This window comes from Cricetulus griseus, chromosome 4 (assembly GCF_003668045.3).
Source record: "Cricetulus griseus strain 17A/GY chromosome 4, alternate assembly CriGri-PICRH-1.0, whole genome shotgun sequence".
In the NCBI taxonomy this organism is placed as follows: Eukaryota; Metazoa; Chordata; class Mammalia; order Rodentia; family Cricetidae; genus Cricetulus; species Cricetulus griseus.
Genome location: NC_048597.1, coordinates 147,869,833 through 147,890,169, shown reverse-complemented (window position 1 = coordinate 147,890,169; position 20,337 = coordinate 147,869,833). Strand labels below are relative to the sequence as shown.

Here is a 20,337-nt window from a genome sequence, read left to right as displayed (position 1 = left end):
AATGTAGTTCCGAGACCCGGGTGTGGGCTTTTAAGCCAAAACCCACCGCAAGTGCAGGTTTCTGATGCGCCCTGTCTTCACCCCAAGGCACAGTCAACACAAGAACAAATGACGAAATTATAATTCTGGTGTAAAATAAAGGTTTTAAATGCTGGCTATCCTATATGAAAACTAAGAGATTGAAGATCGTGTCCCAATCTTGCACATCGTTTAATTAACAGAAATTTAACATAGCGAGTCAAAAACATTTACTATTAGAATGTGTAGTGTAAAATGGTAAAGGGAAATGCCTGAATGAAAAGATTGTGACAGTACAGGGCAAAGGAGTGCTGCTTCAGCACCACGGAGAGATCATGGCGACACTTGCTTTCTTATTTTTGCCGATTCTAGAAACGTTGCCAAGACTCTTAAAATTCCAGTCGGAAAACAGAAAATCCTGGTTCTTTGATCCAAACTTAACATAAGGGATCCACCCCCGAGCTGTGCAATATATCATGTAGGTAGTGGTGCTCGGGGTTGCTTTAACAAGGGGCCACGCCTTAGGAATAAAAATTAAAATGCGTGTGTATGTGGGTACATCAGAAATACCCAGGACTGAGACAGATGTCTGCATTTGAACTCTGCTTTCTTTCCGAATCTCCAGTCAAGCCCATCTGTCCCTCCACTGTCCTGTGCAATCTCACACCTCTGATGCCCAGGCGGAGCTGTCCGGGTAGGCACCAGCACGAGAGCCTGCAGCGCGGTGTGGGCACCGCCTTGGTGCCCAGTTTCTCTCAGCCGTGCGATGGCCGGCTGGCCAAACGGAAAGCTCGCGGGTGCTCCGCACGGCTGCGCTCCGCACCTCGCTCTCCCTCCGCCCGCCCCGCGCTGGGCCCGCGCCTGCGCACTGCTCCGCGCCGCGGGTGGTCGCGAGGCTGACGCCGGGCCGGGAGCCCAACCATTGGCCACTGAGCCGAGCCGGCGCTGCCCCGCGCGGGGGTGGCAGCACGTGCCGGGGGCGAGAGCGGAGACCGCAGCTATGGCGTCGTTACTTTGGGGAGGCGACGCTGGGGCGGCAGAGAGCGAGCGGCTGAACAGCCACGTAACCGCCGCTGAGCAGGGGAGGGTCCACGGGCGGGAGCTAGAACAAGGACTCCCGAGGGAAGTCCCCTGGGAGGGGGGCGCGCCCCGCTGGCGTTTGGAGTGGGTGTCAAGTGATGGGGGAGGTGTGGGCAGGGGTGGAAGGGCCACGGAAAAGGAGACCCCCAGAGGGAGGGCAGACCTTGTGAAAGGGCAAAGACCCTTGGAAATCCAGATAGAGAACGCAGCTGCTAGTTCTAGTTGTACTGAGTTTTCTCCTCTCCTAATTTTGACCATGTAGCAGGTTTCCCATTTTCAAAGCCACCTTTCCCTTGTAGGCATCGTAAACCCCCTTCCACCTAGGTACTACCCGTATTCAGACTAAGAGACCTTATGAAGAGACTATGGAAACTGTCATCCTTTTATAGAATGATTAATGCAGTGGACCGATTAATGAAATCATTAATCCTTAACATTGCAAAGGAAGCAGTTTGGGGTGGTCTTCCCTGTCACTGCTGTAGGATAGCACCAGGATTCCTGCTTCATGTCCTCCTTCCTAACATTGGTTGAAATTTGTGCCTTTCAATAGTTTTCAAATCTCGTCCACCCCAGGAAGAACCTCCGTGGTATTAGGAGTACCACAGTCCCAAACATAGGTGAGTGCTGCTAGGCTAAATGAGACTTGCTTAATTAAACATCTTTGCTTTCACCCTGCATCTGCCAGCTGAAATAGCTTTGGCTCCTTTTAATTTACGTGCACTTCCCAATAACTTTAGTCTTCCTGGAGACAATTGTCTGCATACACTGTAAAACCTGTGAGAAATTTTAAGAGTGCACTGTATTTTTTTCAACTTTTTTCTTTACATTTATCATTTCTCTTTTACCCTTTTAGACGGCTCTCTTAACACCGAGGAAGATGATGATGAAGACGATGTAGGTAAGAGCTGTTTGTTTGCGTGCACTTTTCTAGTATTGCTTGGTTTATTATCACTTTAATAATGTTACTGAATAGGTTTGCATTGGGAAAGCACTATCTTTGCTTTCTTTTTGAATAAATACTATCGGACAAAATTACTAAATTAAGAGAGGGTATATATACTTCAGAACCCCCTTTATTTTCTAGTATGTTGTATTAAAACAGATTGTATATATTGCATGCAATTAAACTCAAGGAATGCTTGGAAACCCAAGTTGCCTAGCATACTGAGCACATTTTGGTAGTATTGGTAAAATGAAAATGGAAACTGCAAGGAATACGTTAAGAATTTTCAATTTTTGCAAGGAAGAATTAGATCCTGTCATGATTCCATGTTGGTTTGCTCAAGGTCAGGGGTTGGTGCAGCAGAGCATGAGAAACTGGATCTTTGTAAAAGAGGGAATTCTCAGTGCTATGGCATTCCTTCTCGAACTTTATTTTTAGAAGAAAGATGAGAATAGTTGCAGTTGTTTTGTATACTTCTACTGAGTAGGAGAAAACAACTAATTAGATGCCATTCAGGAAGCTTGATGCCCCCTTTTGTTTTTGCTCTTCTAGTGGATTTGGCAGCCAATTCACTCTTAAACAAGTTAATCCGTCAGTCCTTAGTAGAATCCAGCCACCGTGTGGAAGTCTTACAGAAAGATCCCAGCTCTCCACTCTACTCGGTGAAAACATTTGAAGAGCTACGGCTGTGAGTATCTTAACTTCTAGAATGTAAGAATGCTTATGCTAACAAGCACTAACCAGTATGCTGATACCAAAAACATCAGAACCCCCTTTATTTTCTAGTATGTTGTATTAAAATAGATTGTATATATTACAAGCAATTAAACTCAAGGAATGCTTGGATATCCAAGTTGCCTAGCATACTGAGCACATTTTGTTAGTATAGGTAAATATTTTAGTCTTGCAGGAGTCAGGGGGATACCAAACCAAGCACAGCCATATTGTCACTCTCCATATCAGAGCATTGATGACCCAAACATTACCCTCTTAACCACCTTTTTAAAAGTACGAGCCTTTGCTTTGCTAACCATAATTTATTTCAAATGGTAATAAAATGAGTAATTTTCTCAAATGAGTTTTCATCCCCTATGGCTGAAATTGCAATGAAGAAAATATATTCTAACAAAAAAAAAGGAAAGATAACAGATGCGTGTGGGCCAAACCAGGCTTATTTTGCCTGCCATACACAGTAGGCAGAATGGACTTGGTTAGGTAGTAGTTTGGCCAACCACCAAAAGGCAAATCTAGACACACCTTTAGCCCAGCCTCAGGGGTCCCATTGCTTGAATTTAGAGCCTGTGAGTGAGTGTGAGCAGCTGCTGGGTCGATCATCCCAGGACTCATTGTAGCTCAGTGTTGCTTCTATTTAGCAGGAAATTTTACTGTGTAGTAGAGAAATGGTTTGTGGATCTGGAAGATATCTTACTTGATTTCAGAGGATTGGATTCCTCTTTCTCATTTGGCCTTTGTTGCCAGGGTCCCAATTGGGAACACACAATATTTGATTTCCAAGAGAAAGGTATAGTAACATATGAACTTACATAAAGGAAAATATCCAACATCCTGATGCCCAGACATGTTCTAAGTGGTAGAGTTCTGCCTGTGATTAAAATGTGGCTGCCAGTCATGCACCACATAATGTACCTCATTAAGAACATCCAAATGTAGTCATGCCACCACACCTTTATTACCAGCTCTCAGGAGGCAGAGGTGTGAGTCTGAGGTCAGCCTGGTCTACAGAGACAGTGCCAGGACAGCCAGGGCTACATAGAGAAACCCTGTCTTGAAAAAATAAAATCAGAAAAAAGAAAAGAACGTCCAAACATGTGAGTGACTTGGGAAAGGTATAGATATTCCAGCCCACTGGTGTTGCTCTCCTCCTGACATTTTGCAGAGAAGTACAGGAAAGATACATTTAAAGTTCTTACATCAGCAAAGTGATTTCAGGATAATGAGTCTGAGAGAAATGATAACAGAATCACCCCAATAAAATGTTTTCTTTTCTGAAAATTTCTATCATTCACGAAAAGGAATTAAGCTGTAAATGCCACTTTGTTTCCCAGTTCCATGGGAAAATAACTCTTGTAGTAAACAGATACACTCCTTTTATCCAATGAATCTTCACCCACAGCCACCTCCCTAACAGAAAGTTGGGCTTTAGGCCTTGCCCACTTCCTTTAACCTAGGCTGGAATATCTTAGTGATTATTAACGTAGAGGCATGATTGTATATAGTTGGGGCGAGCAGTGTTGAGGTATAAATAATGTATTTCTAAGTATTGCTTTCAGTGCTTGTAGATGGTCAATCTTTATTGCCAACTTCACTGGATTTGGAATGACCTGGGTCATACACATCTGGGGGTGTCTCTGAGGGTGTTTCCCCTGGGGTTTAGGTGAGGAGGAAAGAACATCCTGCTTGTGGGTGGCACCGTCTGGTGGCCAAGCATCAACATTTGTCTCTCTATCTTCTCACTGCGGACACAGTGAGAGCAGCAACCTCACACTCTCTCCAGCATGATCTCCCCCACCTGCATAGTGAACTCTCTCCCTTCTTAAACTGTGAGCTAAAATAAACACTTAAGTTGTTCCTGTCAGGCACTGTGTCATAGAAAAGTGACAATGCTCGGTTTCAATTTGGCTTGCCTCAGAAGTGCATCTATCAAGTTCTAAAAGCTACTGGTACACATATTAATGAGGCTGCTGACCAGCAGAGGCTTTGCATGTTTGAGAATTTTATTAATTAATTTATTTATTTAGCTATCTACCTATGCTTCCATCTATTTATTTATCATTTTACAGAAAGGAAGAGTTATTAAAAGGGATTTACGCAATGGGATTTAACAGACCATCCAAAATCCAAGAGATGGCCCTCCCTATGATGCTTGCACATCCGTGAGTTTACAGGGTAGTGGTCTTCTAAGTTGGTTGTTTTTGGTTTCTTCTATTTATACCCAGAATCTCGTATTCAGTTTATACCCAGCCCTCTCCTCTTTTCACAGTCCCCAGAACCTCATAGCACAAAGCCAGTCCGGAACCGGGAAAACTGCTGCCTTTGTCTTAGCAATGCTAAGCAGAGTGAATGCCTTGGAATTGTTTCCACAGGTAAGGAAAGGCTGTGGTGGAAATAATTGTAACTGTGATGCCAACAATGTTTCAACAATGCCTGGTCTTTCTGCACATGTGTGATTACTGCAGTAAAATGCAGAATAGGCATTCCTTCATAAAATCCTAGAGTAATGCACAGCACCAGCCTTAGAGTCCAGCTGCCTCCAGTTCCAGCCTTGCCACCACTGGGCACCTAGCTGAGTGTCAAGGGCCAGTTAGTAAATCTCCCAGAGTCTGTTTCCTCTCTGTAAAGTCAGCACTCTGAAGGTATGGAGCATCATACTTGACTCCTCCACCCATCATAGTGCCTGGATCATAGACACGGTCCATTAAGCATTGGATGGTAAATGTGTGTGTTTTTCTCGTAAAGCTGTCATGTGGAGTCAGTGAAACCACCTACATTGCTAGCACTATGCTTGGAATAAGTAAGCGTACAGTACAGTGATGGTGGCTGCTTAGTGGTAGGGTTAGAAGGGCATACAGTTCACTCATTTACCAGAGACTCTTGGGGGGAGAACATGTCACAGAGTGACTGGTTGGGGCACCTGGCTCACAGTTCTGTTCATGTTTCTTTGCACAAAAAGAGTCTGGTACAGTTTCCCTCTTTCCTCCAAAGGGAACTCACAAAGTTCTTTCACGGGCTGACTTCTCATATATGCTAAAAGCTTTTCTCAGCCAGCTGCCAGCGATTCCTATAAATTGTAGATGCACGTGATGGAGGCCAAGCACAGGAAGTGTGCTTTCCAGTTATGGATACTGAGATTGATATTGAAACTGTAGTATCCATTAAATTATTCCAGAGAGCCATGCTTGAGCCCATGTGTTGAAAATGTGTATGGATACTATTTTTAGCACTTTAGTGGCTGCCTTCTCTTCCATAGATCCTGCACACAAACACATTAAATATCACCAGTTTCTTCCATCAGCATCTTCATCCACATAGAAGTCACCACTTCTATGTGAGATGGACTAGCAAATGGGAGTAGGGGGGATGTTACGAGTCAGGATTATGCACTTATAATGTGGATTAAGCAGAGCACACTGGAAACAGGCAGAATCTTAATTTACAGCAAATCAAAAGGGATAGCTGTTGTACAAGCTGTGGTTTGTCTTGCCTTCTTCATGGATTCCCAGCCCCTACATCCCTTTCTCCCACCATCAAAAGACAGTGACCAGTAACTTGTATTTCTAAATAGCCCTGTAGAGAGGAATATATAAAGTAACTTATTTTTTTGCTCTACAGCCCCACCCCACCCACCACCCCTCACCTCCTCACCCCCCCACCAGTATCCACCTCAAACATATCAACTCCTTATCTGTCAAACTGCATTCAATTTAAAATGTTTCATTCAGCTAAAATCTTGTGTCACTTCTATGCCTCTTCCCGTACAACTTTTAATTGTGGTTCAAATTTGAACAGTGGCTTGTGTGAACCTTCCCCCTCCCCTCTTCTATCTCACAGTGCCTCTGCCTGGCTCCTACCTATGAACTGGCTCTACAGACTGGCCGTGTGGTTGAAAGGATGGGGAAATTCTGTGTGGATGTTGAAGTGATGTATGCCATTCGAGGAAATCGAAGTATGTACCAGTCAGCCTGCCTTGGCTATTTGTTAAATCCTGGCTTCACACCTAAGTTCTCTGCTTTCTCACCTCTAAAGTGGGAAAAATACCACTAACTGAAGCAGTCCAGACTTAAGCACTGGCGCAGCCTGGCATATAACAAGGACACAGCAAACAGCACATTATTCCCACATCTTGGAAGAGGATGCCTTTTTTATTGTAGTTCACTTTTGAGACTTGGTGATTTTGTGCCAAACAAGTTTTTTGTTTTGTTTTGTTTTGTTTTGTTTTGTTTTTGTTTTTCGAGACAGGGTTTCTCTGTGTAGCTTTGGAGCCTGTCCTGGCACTCGCTCTGTAGACCAGGCTGGCCTCGAACTCACAGAGATCCGCCTGCCTCTGCCTGGGATTAAAGGTGTGTGCCACCAATGCCCGGCGACAAGCAAGTTTTACTGGAGATTTTTCGTTTAATTACTACATGCTTAGCATGGAAACTGCAACTTTAAAGGATGAAGATTAGGAGATGGCAGTCTGCCCTTCTTTGCCCCAGGAAAAGGATAGGAAGCCAGCTTTGCTGTTCTTGAGCCCATGCAAATGCATGTGCACGTTTGCTTCACTGAGTGCTCACAAACATGGAAGCATGTCACACCACCCTCTGACTGGCTTTACAGCAGCAGCCCATATTTTTTTACATCTAGACTTAGTGAACATTTTTGTTGTTGCCGTTTGGAAAGGCTTTGTGGTTTGGAGGGTTTGGTTTTGTTTGGGGCGTACCGGAGTTAGACACTGGGGCCTTGTGCATGCCAGCTGAATGCTGTCTCCTGAGTGTACCCCCAGTTCCTGTAGCTGAAATGGGGTCTCAGATCATGCAGTGGTACACTAGCCATGGCCTTCACCCCAATTGTAGTCTCCAAAGAAGCTGGCTTCCCTGCCTGTACTGCCATAACTAACCAGTTTCCCAGAGGCCATGCCATTATTTCCACAGGACAATAGAAATGCAGAATATGGTTTTATTTGCTTTACTTTGCTTTGGGTTTTCTTGTTTGTTTGCTTGTGGGGTTTATTTATTTATTTATTTTTGAGACAGTGTCTCACTGTGTTGCCCAGGCTGGTCTTGAACTTATGTGAGCAAGTGATCATCTTACTTCAGCTTTCTGAGTAGCTAGGCCTACAGGATGCCACGATATCCATTTTATCTATGCATAGCTTTTTAAATGACCATGGAGCATAATCAAATATATAGGGATATTATTATCATAAATAGAACTCTGGAATCCATCCTAAAATTATGCAGAATCTAAATACACCCATGACCCTCAGGATTTGTACTTGAAAACTGATACTCTACTCTTGCCACCAATCACTATGTCACATTATCCTAGCCTGTGTCCTATTAGAGTGAGTCTAGCTGCTGTTTATATCTACAGGAACTTAAAACCCTTTTCTCCACAGTTCCTAGGGGCACTGAAGTCACCAAACAGATTATAATTGGTACTCCTGGGACTGTCCTAGATTGGTGTTTTAAGCGAAAATTGATTGATTTGACTAAGATCCGTGTATTTGTCCTGGATGAAGCAGATGTGATGATTGACACCCAAGGATTCTCAGATCAGAGTATTCGTATCCAAAGGTAATCTTCACATTCATCCTTTCTCCTGGATTTTCAGTCTAAATGATCAATTTTGTTTGTCTACTCTTCCTAATTACTTCCATTGCTTCATTTCTTGCTCTCTTCACCTCCGGATTGACTTTAGGTTTTCACTGACTCTGGGACCCCTCAGACTGCTTCACTGTGTGCGTGCCTATCTGCTGTACTTTTGCAGTGCAGGCCTCCAAGTGAAGGGTGTGTCCTGGGTCACACCAGATTTTGCCAATCATGTTTTATATCCTGAGCAGAATCCTGAAGGAATCTGCTGAAGGCTGCCTTGAAGATGTGATGGCTAAGGGGCTAGAATAGAAAACACGTGGTGTTGGAGCAGGTCTAGTCCTGCTTCTAATTTGTAAGTAAATCATACCATTTCCCCAAATTACTCTATCAGATCACCCGAAGGGCTTCCGATAACACATTTTGAGCTCTTCCTCGCACTCCCTGCATTGAGATTTGGAGAGGGAAGTTAAAAATCTGCATTGCTCTTTTTTGTTTGTTTTCTTTTAATGAAGTTAAGGTGGTGGTGTACACCTTAAATCCCAGCATTCAGGAGGCAGATATAGGTGGATCTCTATGAGTTGAAGGCCATCCTGAAACAAAGCAAGTTCCAGGATAGCCAGAAGCTATTACACAGAGAAACCCTGTCTCAAGGAGGGGGAGCAGGTGGGAGTAGTATTTACTCAACTTTAAATTCAGTAGTATTGCCAGGTGGTGGTGGCACTCACTTTTAATCCCAGCACTTGGGAGGCACAGGCAGGTGGATCTCTGAGTTTGAGGCCAGCCTTGTCTACAGAGTGAATCCCATGTCAGTCAGGGCTGTTACTCTGTCTGTCTCAAAAAAAAAAAAAAAAATTCAATAGTATTTCAAATCTTATAATGAGTGCTAGTAGTCTCCTGTCTGTTCAGTCCCAATAACATGCCTGTCTTTTCTGATGCCAACCTTCAGATCGTAAACAATATGCTCACATTACTTTTTGCTGATATACAGTCATTGTCTTCTTACTTCTCAGTGTAAGAAGTAGAACTCAGTTCTTTTAAAAATACTACCCTTGCCCATTCTCCCTATTTTCCCTCAGTGGTTAAATCATGAGAGTTTGATTATGGCAACACTGTTTATATTAAGTACACACATACATGCATGCATACACTGTTTACTGCTGGGCCCAGCAGTGTAGTGTTACTATTTTGTTTTTGTTACACAACTTTTCCTTTAGAGTTGATTATTGCCTTTTTCCCATGGCATTATCCCTGTGTAGGGATCTTTAGCTTTTCTCTAACCATTCCATCATGTGTGTCATATGCAAGTGGTTTCTTCACATAGTCAAATCATGTTTTTTATGTTTATAACTTTTAACTTTTATTTTTGAGATTATAACATAATTATATTATTTCCTCCTTTTCTTTCCTCCCTCTAAACCATCCCACATACCCCTCTTTGCTTTCTTTCAAATTCATGACCTCTTTCTAAAATTGTTGTTACATGTATTTGCTTATACATATATTACTTAGTAAAACCTACTTGGTCTGCATAATGTTACTGTATGTGTGTGTTCAGGGATGACCATTTGGTATTGAGCAAGCAGTTGGTATACTCTGCCCTGGGGAAGACTGTTTCTCCTGCTCTCAGCATTGCTTTTTGCCTGTAGTACTTTGTGTAGGGTTGCAGTCCACAGATACATGTAGTCTTCACCCCAGGAAACTTCTCTTTGCAACAGACAGAGACCATTATAGAAAACCACAACTGATCAAAATGTAGTTGTGGAGCCAGTCCCATTGGATACATCTACAAAAATCTCACCCACCTAAGTCTCAGAGATCATTGAGGAAGAGGGGTAATGAAACTGTAAGGGCCCAAGGAACAGGTAGTCTACTGAGGTACTGTGTTTCCTAGTAATGTCAAAAGCAACACCCATAAAGAGACAGTGACATGGCTGCCTAAACTTGAGCTAAGCAAGGACAACAGCAGTAGACACACCCTATTTTTAATCCATTGGCTTCTATTTATCCTGAGGTCTCTCAAGGTCTCCCTCTCCAGCCCTGATGTGTGGTCTAACCATGGCTGTGTTGTTGTTTGCTCATTTGCTGTTTTGCATCTCTCAGTTCCTGTATTCTTGTGTAATTTCCTTAATGTTGTGGGTTGTATTTTCTGATCTCTTCTTTATAGCAAATAAGAAGTTCCTGGGCTTTTTTTTTTTTTTTTTTTTTTAGCGTTCTGTGTCTCACCATGTTTTATTGCCGTGTAAGTCTGGTTTTTTGACTGGTATTTATTGCACAGGAATCCTGTGTTGAAAACCATTCTTCCAATTTCAGATGCATGTTGAAGACAGAACAGTTTTCCCTGGGTAACTTTATACATGATCAATACTGTGAGCTTCTGCTCCTGTGGCCAAAAGCTTCAATGTCACCCTGCTCTCCCAGACTTTGTTTTTAGCCTACCGGTGGGGTCTCCTGCCATCTCCATATCCTGATATTCTTACTAGAGTTTGTTGATTTTCATTATCAAACCCCATGCCTGCAAGTTCTGGGAATTCTCTGAAGTTGTTTCTTTTCCTAGAATGACCAACTGTTGAGAAAGCCAATATAGGACACAGTCATTGCAAACAAGAAGCATTAAAAATGGAAATAATTATACATTATGTTACTAAAAGCAGGGTACCATTTGTGTTTCCTGGTGATCCATTCTCTGTTCCCTTTCTCACTGTGTTTCCAATTTGGAGAAGGACATCTGTTTACACTCATTGTTCATCTTTCCAGAGCCACCAACAGTGTAGTCACCATATGAGCATGTCTTCATAGTTCAAGATCTTAACCAAGTACAGACTTTAAACTGAAAAGTGGCCCAAAACTTTGATAATGAAAGGCTCAATATCATGGCCAGATATTACATGCTTTTTAAGATGTCAAGTGCAAAGTATGCCAGACATGTAGCTGTTAGGACCATTTTTGTTATGTTTGATAAGGAGTTTTGTGGGATGAATAGAATTTGCCACAATTTATATTTACACCCTACTGCTAGTTTATATTTGGGTGAGATACAAGCAAAACTGTCTTTTATTTTCTTTGTTTTATGAAAATTTCATATATATCATCTCCATTTTAAAATCTAAGTATCTTTGTGTGTGTGTGTGTGTGTGTGTGTGTGTGTGTGTTGAAAAAAACTTCTGTAGCCCAGGCTGATCTGGGACTAACTTATATAGTCCTGCCTGTTCTCAAACGCAAAAACTTTCATATTGAAGTTGAATACGGCAGCAGAACAGAAGGAAGAGTCACAGGAGCAGGCACAAGAGCCAGAGACCCACTCAATCTTACACAAGGAGTCCCATAAGAATATTAAGCTGAAAGTTGTAATATATACTCAGACCATGTCAGCCCTGTGAGTTCATATGAGCCGTGCTTGAGGGCCTTGTTCTCCTGGTGTCCTCCTTTACCTCTGGCTCTTACACTCTTTCTTCCCCCTCTTCTGTGGGGTTCCCTGAGCTCTGGGGTGAAGGATGTGATAGAGACATACCACTTAGTTTTAAACCAGGCCTTAAATTCTCTCTGCTTGCCGGGTGTTGGTGGTGAAAGCCTTTAATCCCAGCACTCAGGAGGCAGAAGCAGGCTGGTCTCCAGAGCGAGTGCCAGGATAGGCTCCAAAGCTACACAGGGAAACCCTGTCTCGAAAAACCAAAAAATAAAAAAAATAAAAAAAATAAATAAAAAATAAAAAAAATCAAACAGCCCAGAAATCACACTATACTAATTTGAGAAGAACATGCTAAGGAAATTTTTTTTCTATGAGAGCAGAAAGCTTTGTAGGGAGCTCACACGCATACATACAGTAGTGACCAGTCTGAGCCGAGTGTCTCAAGGAGCATTTGTTGATATTTTGTATGGCTTCAGTGGTATACATGGCACAAAGTGAACTGGCCAAGTGCTCAGGGAAGTCTCACTATGCGACCCAGGCAAGTTCTACTAGAAACTCCTCAGGTTCGTTATGTGTTTGATTTTGAATTAATTGTTGGCCTTTGCTCACTCAGATGCCTTTTACGCAAATGCAGTCTACATTCAGTTACATTACTCAGATGCGGTCAGAGCCCACAGTTTAAGATGCCGTACTATAAACCATGCACTACAGCTACTCCATGTCACGGAGGTAGATACCAGGGACAACACAGTAACACATGCTCATTTGGATGCTGTGGTTAAGTAATTGAGGGGCTACTGTTGTCAGTAGCACTGGGCTCTTGAGGAATCCAAATTCAGAAATTTGTAGGCACTGCCTTTCTCTCCATAAACTCACAAGTCTGTCTCTACACTGACCTCTTACATCCATGCCCCTATCACTAGTCTAAAGGCTTTCCTCCAGGTGCTGTGTTCATCTGTGTTTTGTTGTGCACATCCTTCTGTCTGAGGTGAAAATGCAGCCTTTGGCTTTCTTTTTCCTGTCTGGATCATACCAGTGGTATTTTCTGGTTGTTTCTTTCCCATCACTTTTCTTTTTTAAAGAAGATTTATTATTTATTATATATACAGTGTTCTGCCTGCATGTATCCCTGAAGGCCAGAAGAGGGCACCAGATTTCATTACAGATGGTTGTGAGCCACCTTGTAATTGATAGGAATTGAACTCAGAAGCTCTGGAAGAGCAGCCAGTGCTCTTAATCTCTGAGCCATCTCTGCAGTCCCCACTTCCTTTTCTTGTGTTGTGGATACAACATCCACCTTCTCTCACCAAGGGTACCAGTTTCAGTATTTTTGCAAGGTATTGTTGCTGGTTTGGTTTTTGATCTAATCCCAGTTTCAACATCATCTGTGAACTGGCCAGCTCTTCTGTTTGTTTGTTGCATCTGTCTTTCACAAAAGGGTGGACCTTTCTTCTCCCTTTCTGGCAATACTTGCCTATTCTTTCATAGTCAGAGACACTGAAATTCCAGTAGGCAGCTCAGTGTACGTCTGCCTTGGAAGCTTTACATTAGGATGGTTGTCATTGGGGGAGGGGGACATTAGAATAGAACTGTGTGATGCTCCAATCTCCTTCCAGGAGATAGAGCTTAGCTGTAAGCAGAAGTTTCTGTCCTGCCAGTAGCTCCCAAATAAACAAACTGAGGTCTATATTAATTATAAATGCTTGGCCAATAGCTCAGGCTTGTTACCAGCTAACTCTTTCCTTTAAATTAACCCATAGTTCTTATCTACACTTTGCCACGTGGCCCAGTACCTTTTCTCAGTCCAGAATGCCCATCTTGCTTTGCCCTGCGTCTGCTGGCAACTCCTCTGACTCTGCCCTTCCTCATCCCATCATTCTCAGTTTGGCTTTCCAGCTTAACTTTACCCTCCTGTTCAGCTATTGGCCAGTGAACTTTTTTATTAAACCATCACAGCAACATGTATTCACACAGTATAAAGGAATATTCTGCACTTGGCTGCTGACAGTCTGTGTGAGGAGAGGCTACCAGGAAGTATGCATATTTTTGTTTGATTTCTTCCCTTCAACCACGTGACTTATGCCCACCTACCATTAAGCCTCATAGCTCCAAATGTGGCATTTCTGCACTAGTCTCCTGGTAGTAAGTGCTTAGCTGCTGAAGTAAGGAATCCGGCAGTTCATTACTGCTAGAGGTCAAGGGAGACTCCCCTCTTGCCATCCTCTATAACCAGAAAGATAGTGTGTTTATGTTTTAGAGTAAAAGAGTCAGAACTCAAGATTTAGAAGTCAAGGGGGGTAGGGCTTCTAAAAAGGTCCCTTAATTTCCTACCCAGGAGAATATTTATAATAATTAGAGCGCTTGTGGGAGTTGCTCACCAACCCCCAGTCTGTTTTCCTTTCTTTTGGTTGTTAAGTGGTTCATGTCATTCCCTTTAGATGTATATCCAGTGTGAGACTACTGCATATTACAGTAGGAGAAGATTAACGTGAGTGACTGCCGACCCTCTACAGTGTTTACCTAAACTTTGCTCCGAGAGTCACACTCCATTTATATTGTTCCAAATTCTTGGTGGCAGATAGGGCCAGGATGTTTGACGTGTTGCATGAAGGAGGAGCTGATCACAGCACATAGCGCCACTTGTGCTACATGTGTGCATAGAGCCGCTGAAGCCAGGGCTTAAAGAGTGACAGGCTGCTAGCTGCGTGATGGACATTTTCTTTCTCTTTCAGAGCTTTACCCTCCGAATGCCAGATGCTCCTCTTTTCGGCAACCTTTGAGGACTCTGTGTGGCAGTTTGCTGAACGAATCATTCCTGACCCCAATGTTATCAAGTTACGAAAAGAGGAACTGACCCTGAACAACATCCGACAGTATTATGTGTTGTGTGAAAACAGAAAAGACAAATATCAAGCCCTGTGTAACATCTATGGCGGCATCACCATTGGCCAGGCTATCATCTTCTGCCAGGCAAGCCTGTGTCTTTGCCATGAACAGATTCCATACAAGTGGACGGGGAGACTATGAATAAATGCACTCTAGCCAGCCAGGCACTGCGTTTAGTTTAACCCTCAGATCAGCTTTGAATAGAATCTCCCATTTCAGGGTAGAACTTAGGAAGCTTGGCTGATGGGATAGGATCATAAATCAAGGTCCCTTTTAGAAGCCCTGCTGCTAACACTTCCATACTTGGCTTGAGGTTTCCTGTAGCTTTTCCGAGGCTATGATGTTACTTAAACTGATAACCCCACTATGTTTATTTTATGTGGGCTGGGGTGGAGGGAGTTGTGTTTGCTTTTTGTTATCTGACCCTTTTCATGCTCATATTTTTTATTTTTGTCCCTACCATGTGAACATGCTAAGCTTTATGAGCAGGGTGTTGAGACACATCCCGTACTCTATCTAGCCTGGCATCTGGACAAAACTGAAATCCTTTGTAGAATGAGACAACTTCAGTTCTGCCCCAGATTAGCCATTGGAACTGGGCAAGTTACTTAGCTTTGGAATTGTTTCCTTTTTTGGTCTGTTTACCAAAAATGATGGTGGTGGTGGTGGTGGGACAGAAATGGGGTAGCTATTTTATTGTGTACATAAAGATGGTTAATTACATGGCTCCTTCGGAGAACTCTTATAGTATTTGTTGGTTTGCTTTTGTCATCTGTCTGTGGAAAAGAAGGGCAAAGATTGGTCAGGTTGAGAGATCTGATTCTTAGAAATGCAGAGAAGGCCATGTCACAGACTAGGGCTTCGTGGAAGACTTCGAGAAGAAGGAAACAAATCCCTCTGCAGCTCTCACCCTGCACCCAGGGGCATCACAGGGATAGCCAGTCTGCTTTGACCCACTACTTTTATTTCTCTCATAGACACGTCGAAATGCCAAGTGGCTGACGGTGGAGATGATGCAAGATGGCCACCAGGTGTCCTTGCTAAGTGGGGAACTCACAGTGGAACAGCGAGCTTCCATCATCCAGAGGTTCCGAGATGGGAAAGAGAAAGTTCTGATAACAACCAATGTCTGTGCTCGAGGTTCGTGCAAGTTAAGTGTTACTGTGAAATGTATGCAATCATGTAAACACCACTGTAACCAAAATCAGAACCTGCACCTCTCCAACATTGCGCTATCTTTCTCTGCACTTAATCTCCTCCCAGCACATAGACTCTGGCAACTGCTGATGAGATTTCTCTTCCAGACTGCTGCCTAAGTTGAATCATATAGTGTATAGCCTTTGTATCTGACTTTGTCCACTGAACATGCATGGTGCTGCTGAATTTCCCCAGCTATGTTTGCTACATGCAACAGTAGTTTTGTGTCTTCATTGACCATAGCATTCCACTGATAGTTCAGTCATTTACAAGTTGGTTATTTGAATTGCTTACAGCTAGGGGTTACTTTGTATGCATCTGTAATAAAAACTCATGTGTAGGTCTTTGTATCTACATATGTCTTCATTTCTCTTGGGTAAATTCCTAGCAGTGGGACTGCTTTCTGAGAAACTGCACTGCTTTTCCACTGGGCCTCAACCATTGTGCACTCCCACCAGCAGGGTGTTCTCCCATTGTTATTGTTCCACATCCTTGTGATTCATTAATCTTGTCAGTGTCTTGTTTCAACTATTCAGGTGGACATGTGTAGCATCTCCATGTGGTTTTAATTTGCATTACCCTAATAACTAATGATGTCAGCATTGTTAGTATCTCAGGTGTTTTGAGTTTGAAATCTACAGTTTCAGGCTGGGGAGTGTTAATAAAGGGGACTGCCTATTTTCTTTATCCTTCCCACACCCTTGATAGGACCCTATACTCAAACCATGTTCTCTAGGTCAGCCTACACTCAAACCATGTGGCCACTAACCATGTCAGCTCCTGAGCACTTGAAACACCACAGTCTGAGTGAGGAACTCGATTTTTTAAAATTTGTCTCATTTAAATGTGAATGAAGTTTCATGGTTTCCTTTTTGGACAGAACAATCTCAGGCCCTAGGGGGGAAATGGTCACAGAAAGCTCCAGACTGAAGGCTCAGAGCAGAGAGGACAAGATCATGATGTGGACAGCCTGTCAGTGCGGGGATGGCAGGCCCAGAGAGCATACAGGTATCCTAGATAGCACTAGGGTTGAAAATTATGGAAGGAAGATAGTTCTGATTATTTTTAATACTGGGGATTGAACCCAGGGTCTTGTGCTTGCACGGTAGGCAATCTACCACTGAACCATGTCATTTTCCTATTGGGTAGGAAACTACAGTGGCTTTGGAAAATGCTATTCCTTGTAGCTGGAACTGAGCATGAAGATGAGATGAGCCCGAGGTGGTTTGAGGGCTTGAGGAACATGTATTCTTGGCTGTGAGCACAAGTGCCCTTCATGTTGCTGTGGTGACCATCCTGTGAGATGTTAAAGAGTGGGAGAAGAGATGGAGGGAAAAGCATTGTAACATGGAATGTAACATGGAAGTTGTAACAGTTGAGGCAAGGGATGAAAAAAAGGCCTGATGAGAACATAGCCATGGGAAAGAGTTGAGCTGCATCCCACAATGGGTAAGAAGACCCTGCACCTATGAGCTTGCAGGGGATTTAGCTCCACAAAAGTAGGGAAGAGCTTGGTCTTGTATGCTCGGTGAGGGCCTCTCTTTCCCCTGTCCCCACTCACGTATACATATACACACTTTGTACCTCTTTAGATTTCTGAAGAATTAGCCTTGCTTACCATCAAAGACACCACAGTGTGCAAGCAAATGGACCTATTTTCTGACCCACTAGTGAGAATTCCTTTGTTAAATACAGGTCTTGGTGGATTTGTCCCAAAAAAATTATCACAAGACCCTGTGGTGTCTTTCTTCTCCTAGGAATTGATGTGAAGCAGGTCACCATCGTTGTGAACTTTGACCTTCCTGTAAACCAATCCGAAGAGCCAGACTATGAGACCTACCTCCACCGTATAGGGCGGACAGGACGCTTTGGGAAAAAAGGTCTGGCCTTCAACATGATTGAAGTGGATAAGTTGCCCCTGCTTATGAAAATTCAGGACCACTTCAGTAAGTAGCAGGCTTTCACATGCTCAGTGGGAGCCACAGACTTGCTCATAGTGGCCATGAGGGCAGGGGGAGGGATCGTGTGAAGCAGAAGCCATACGGGAACAAGAGTCATAACATAGGCTAAGTGATTAATAATACCATTATGGCTAAACAGAGGTTGTAAGCATTGAGTAGAGTTAACATGAGCTCATTCTGCAATCTGTAGAATTGTAAGCCCATAAAGCAATACCACAAAGTTATGATACCCTTTAGGATTTATTGTGTCCCAATTTCCTCCTTTATAGTTTCTCCTTCTCTTGTCTCACCCTCTCGTACAGAACAGTCCTGACTTCTGAGCTTTGCAACCCTTTCCCTACCCCACACCTAAACAAAGAGGCTCAGCTAGCCTAGGGCAGGAACTGGAGACTGCACTCAATGGGAGCCTTGGGTAGCTGTACCCCCTTCTGCAAAAGCCAAGTGTAGCGGCACATCTTTAATGCCAGCACTCAGGAGGCAGCAGCAGTAGGATCTCTGTGAGTTCAAGGCAGCCTGGCCTGCATAGTGAGATCCAGGACAGGCAGAGCCACATAGTGAGAATCTGTCTTGAAGAGACAAGCAAAAGAATACCCCAAGCCCAAGAGAGAGCAGACATGGATGGGGAGCATGGCAATAAGGCCTTAGGTACCATGTTCTTGGATGGGGCTTTGTTGGAAGTAGTGGGCATGCTCCCCAGGAAGTGGACTCACAGAACATTTGGAATGGAATTTGTAAAGGTTTTCAGGCTGACTGCTGCACATCTCACAGACACTTTAAATAATTGCTTATGCACCCCATCTTAAACTACCTGCAGTGACTAGGAGAGAATCGCCGTGCAGGCCACTACTCCTGTGCTGAACTCTTGGGCAGTAGCTACAGTGAGGAGGCTTGGTCCTACCTGACTTTGCTCACTGTCAGCATAGCCTCTTTTGCTCAAGGTTTCCAGACTTGTACATTCTGGATCCAGTCCATTTACTGCTGAAACAGTTTTGTGGGTCCAGCTATTTGGTAGGTGTTATTTACCTCAGTCTTTCTATGCAGAATGCCTCAAGAGCAGGGTGCCTGTTCATTTGTTTGTTTGTTGAGAAAGAGTCTCACTATGTATCCCTGGCTGTCCTGGAACTCACTATGTATTCCAGGCTGGCCTCCAACTCACAGAGATCCACCTGCCTCTGCCTCCTGAGTGCTGGGATTAAAGGCGTGTGCCACCACAGCCTACTTAGAAAAATATATTTTCTTTTCTTTTTTTTTCTTTTTTCTTTTTTTGTTTTGTTTTGTTTTGTTTTTGTTTTTTTCGAGACAGGGTTTCTCTGTGTAGCTTTGGAGCCTATCCTGGCACTCGCTCTGGAGACCAGGCTGGCCTTGAACTCACAGAGATCCGCCTGCCTCTGCCTCCGGAGTGCTGGGATTAAAGGTGTGTGCCACTAATGCCTGGCAAGAAATATGTATTTTCAAAGGCGTCACTGTTTTCAGAAATGTTTTGCTGGCTGGAATGAAATGCATTTAGGACCTGGGATGAGACTGGTCCCTTTCTCATTCTTTCTTTCAGATAGCAATATTAAGCAGCTCGACCCAGAAGACATGGATGAGATTGAAAAGATCGAATATTGAAGAGAGGCCTTTGTTGTTTGTGTGAGAATGTTCCAGCAGGTTTTGAAGATAATTTTCTGTTGAGGCTTTGTCAAGGTGAAACTGTCACAGATGAGAAAATAAATGTCATGGTACTTACTCTTCATTCTAAGACCTGAGGTCTTTTTGAACCAAATTAATTTGAAGCATGTTATTGTTTTAAATGAGAATGCAAGATTCCTTCTTCTAATCCATTTACAAGTAACATCTCCCTGAGCTGCATAGATGGCATTTTATTTAGCTTATATGATCATACCTATTTGTGAACCACGAGGGGGCAGTAGAATGCCAACGATTTTAGAATTTAAGCTGGCAGGACATAGAAAAGTCACACATTTTCAGACCTGGCTCACAGACTGCCCTTTCTGTGTTTAATTTCCCCATTCCCACCCCATGCTCTCAGATGAAAGTAAACTTTAAAATTTTGGAAGAGAGAGCATTTTGCCTTTTTATATTTAAGATGACACCCAGAATTTCTGAATATTTCCCTCTTCTGCTTGTTACTGTCTTCAAATTAGAAAAGGTTTATTCCGTCATGTTAATTCATAGTCTTTAAAAATGTGGCTTTATTCTAGATATTTCCCAAAAGTTGGCAATAAAGGTTTCAAAAACAACAAGCCAGCACCTGGGGAGATGTGGTTCCACAGGTACAGTGCTGGCTGTGCAAGCCTAAGGGTCTGAGTTCACATCCCCAGCACCCATGGAAAGGCCAGACCTAAATCCAGGAACTCACAGGCCAAGTCAGTCTAACTGCAATGGCAAGCTCCCAGCTCAGTGAAAGACACTGTCCTAGAAACCAGGTGGAAAGCTGTGATGTCAGCCTCTGTCCTTCACTTGCCCACAAGCATCTGCATTCCCACACGCATGCATGTACACCCCCATACACATGCTCCCACCCACACATGC

The 20,337-nt window shown here is 43.3% G+C and overlaps 1 protein-coding gene across 2 annotated transcripts; it reads left to right on the top strand.

Moving 5' to 3' along the window:
* Window positions 1-957: 957 nt before the first annotated feature.
* On the top strand, window positions 958-19,571 carry Ddx25 (DEAD-box helicase 25). 2 transcript variants are annotated; one of them, XM_027411789.2, is made up of 12 exons: window positions 958-1,081; window positions 1,649-1,715; window positions 1,952-1,996; window positions 2,594-2,729; window positions 4,843-4,935; window positions 5,043-5,145; window positions 6,611-6,725; window positions 8,157-8,334; window positions 14,491-14,728; window positions 15,622-15,784; window positions 17,599-17,787; window positions 19,352-19,571. In XM_027411789.2, the coding sequence occupies exons 1-12, from the start codon at window positions 1,019-1,021 to the stop codon at window positions 19,411-19,413; spliced, it is 1,452 nt and encodes a 483-aa protein (XP_027267590.1). In that variant the 5' UTR covers window positions 958-1,018; the 3' UTR covers window positions 19,414-19,571. The 2 variants fall into 2 exon arrangements, with proteins under 2 accessions (XP_027267590.1, XP_035299460.1); XM_035443569.1 differs by having other exon boundaries at window positions 993-1,081; window positions 1,672-1,715.
* Window positions 19,572-20,337: the final 766 nt, after the last annotated feature.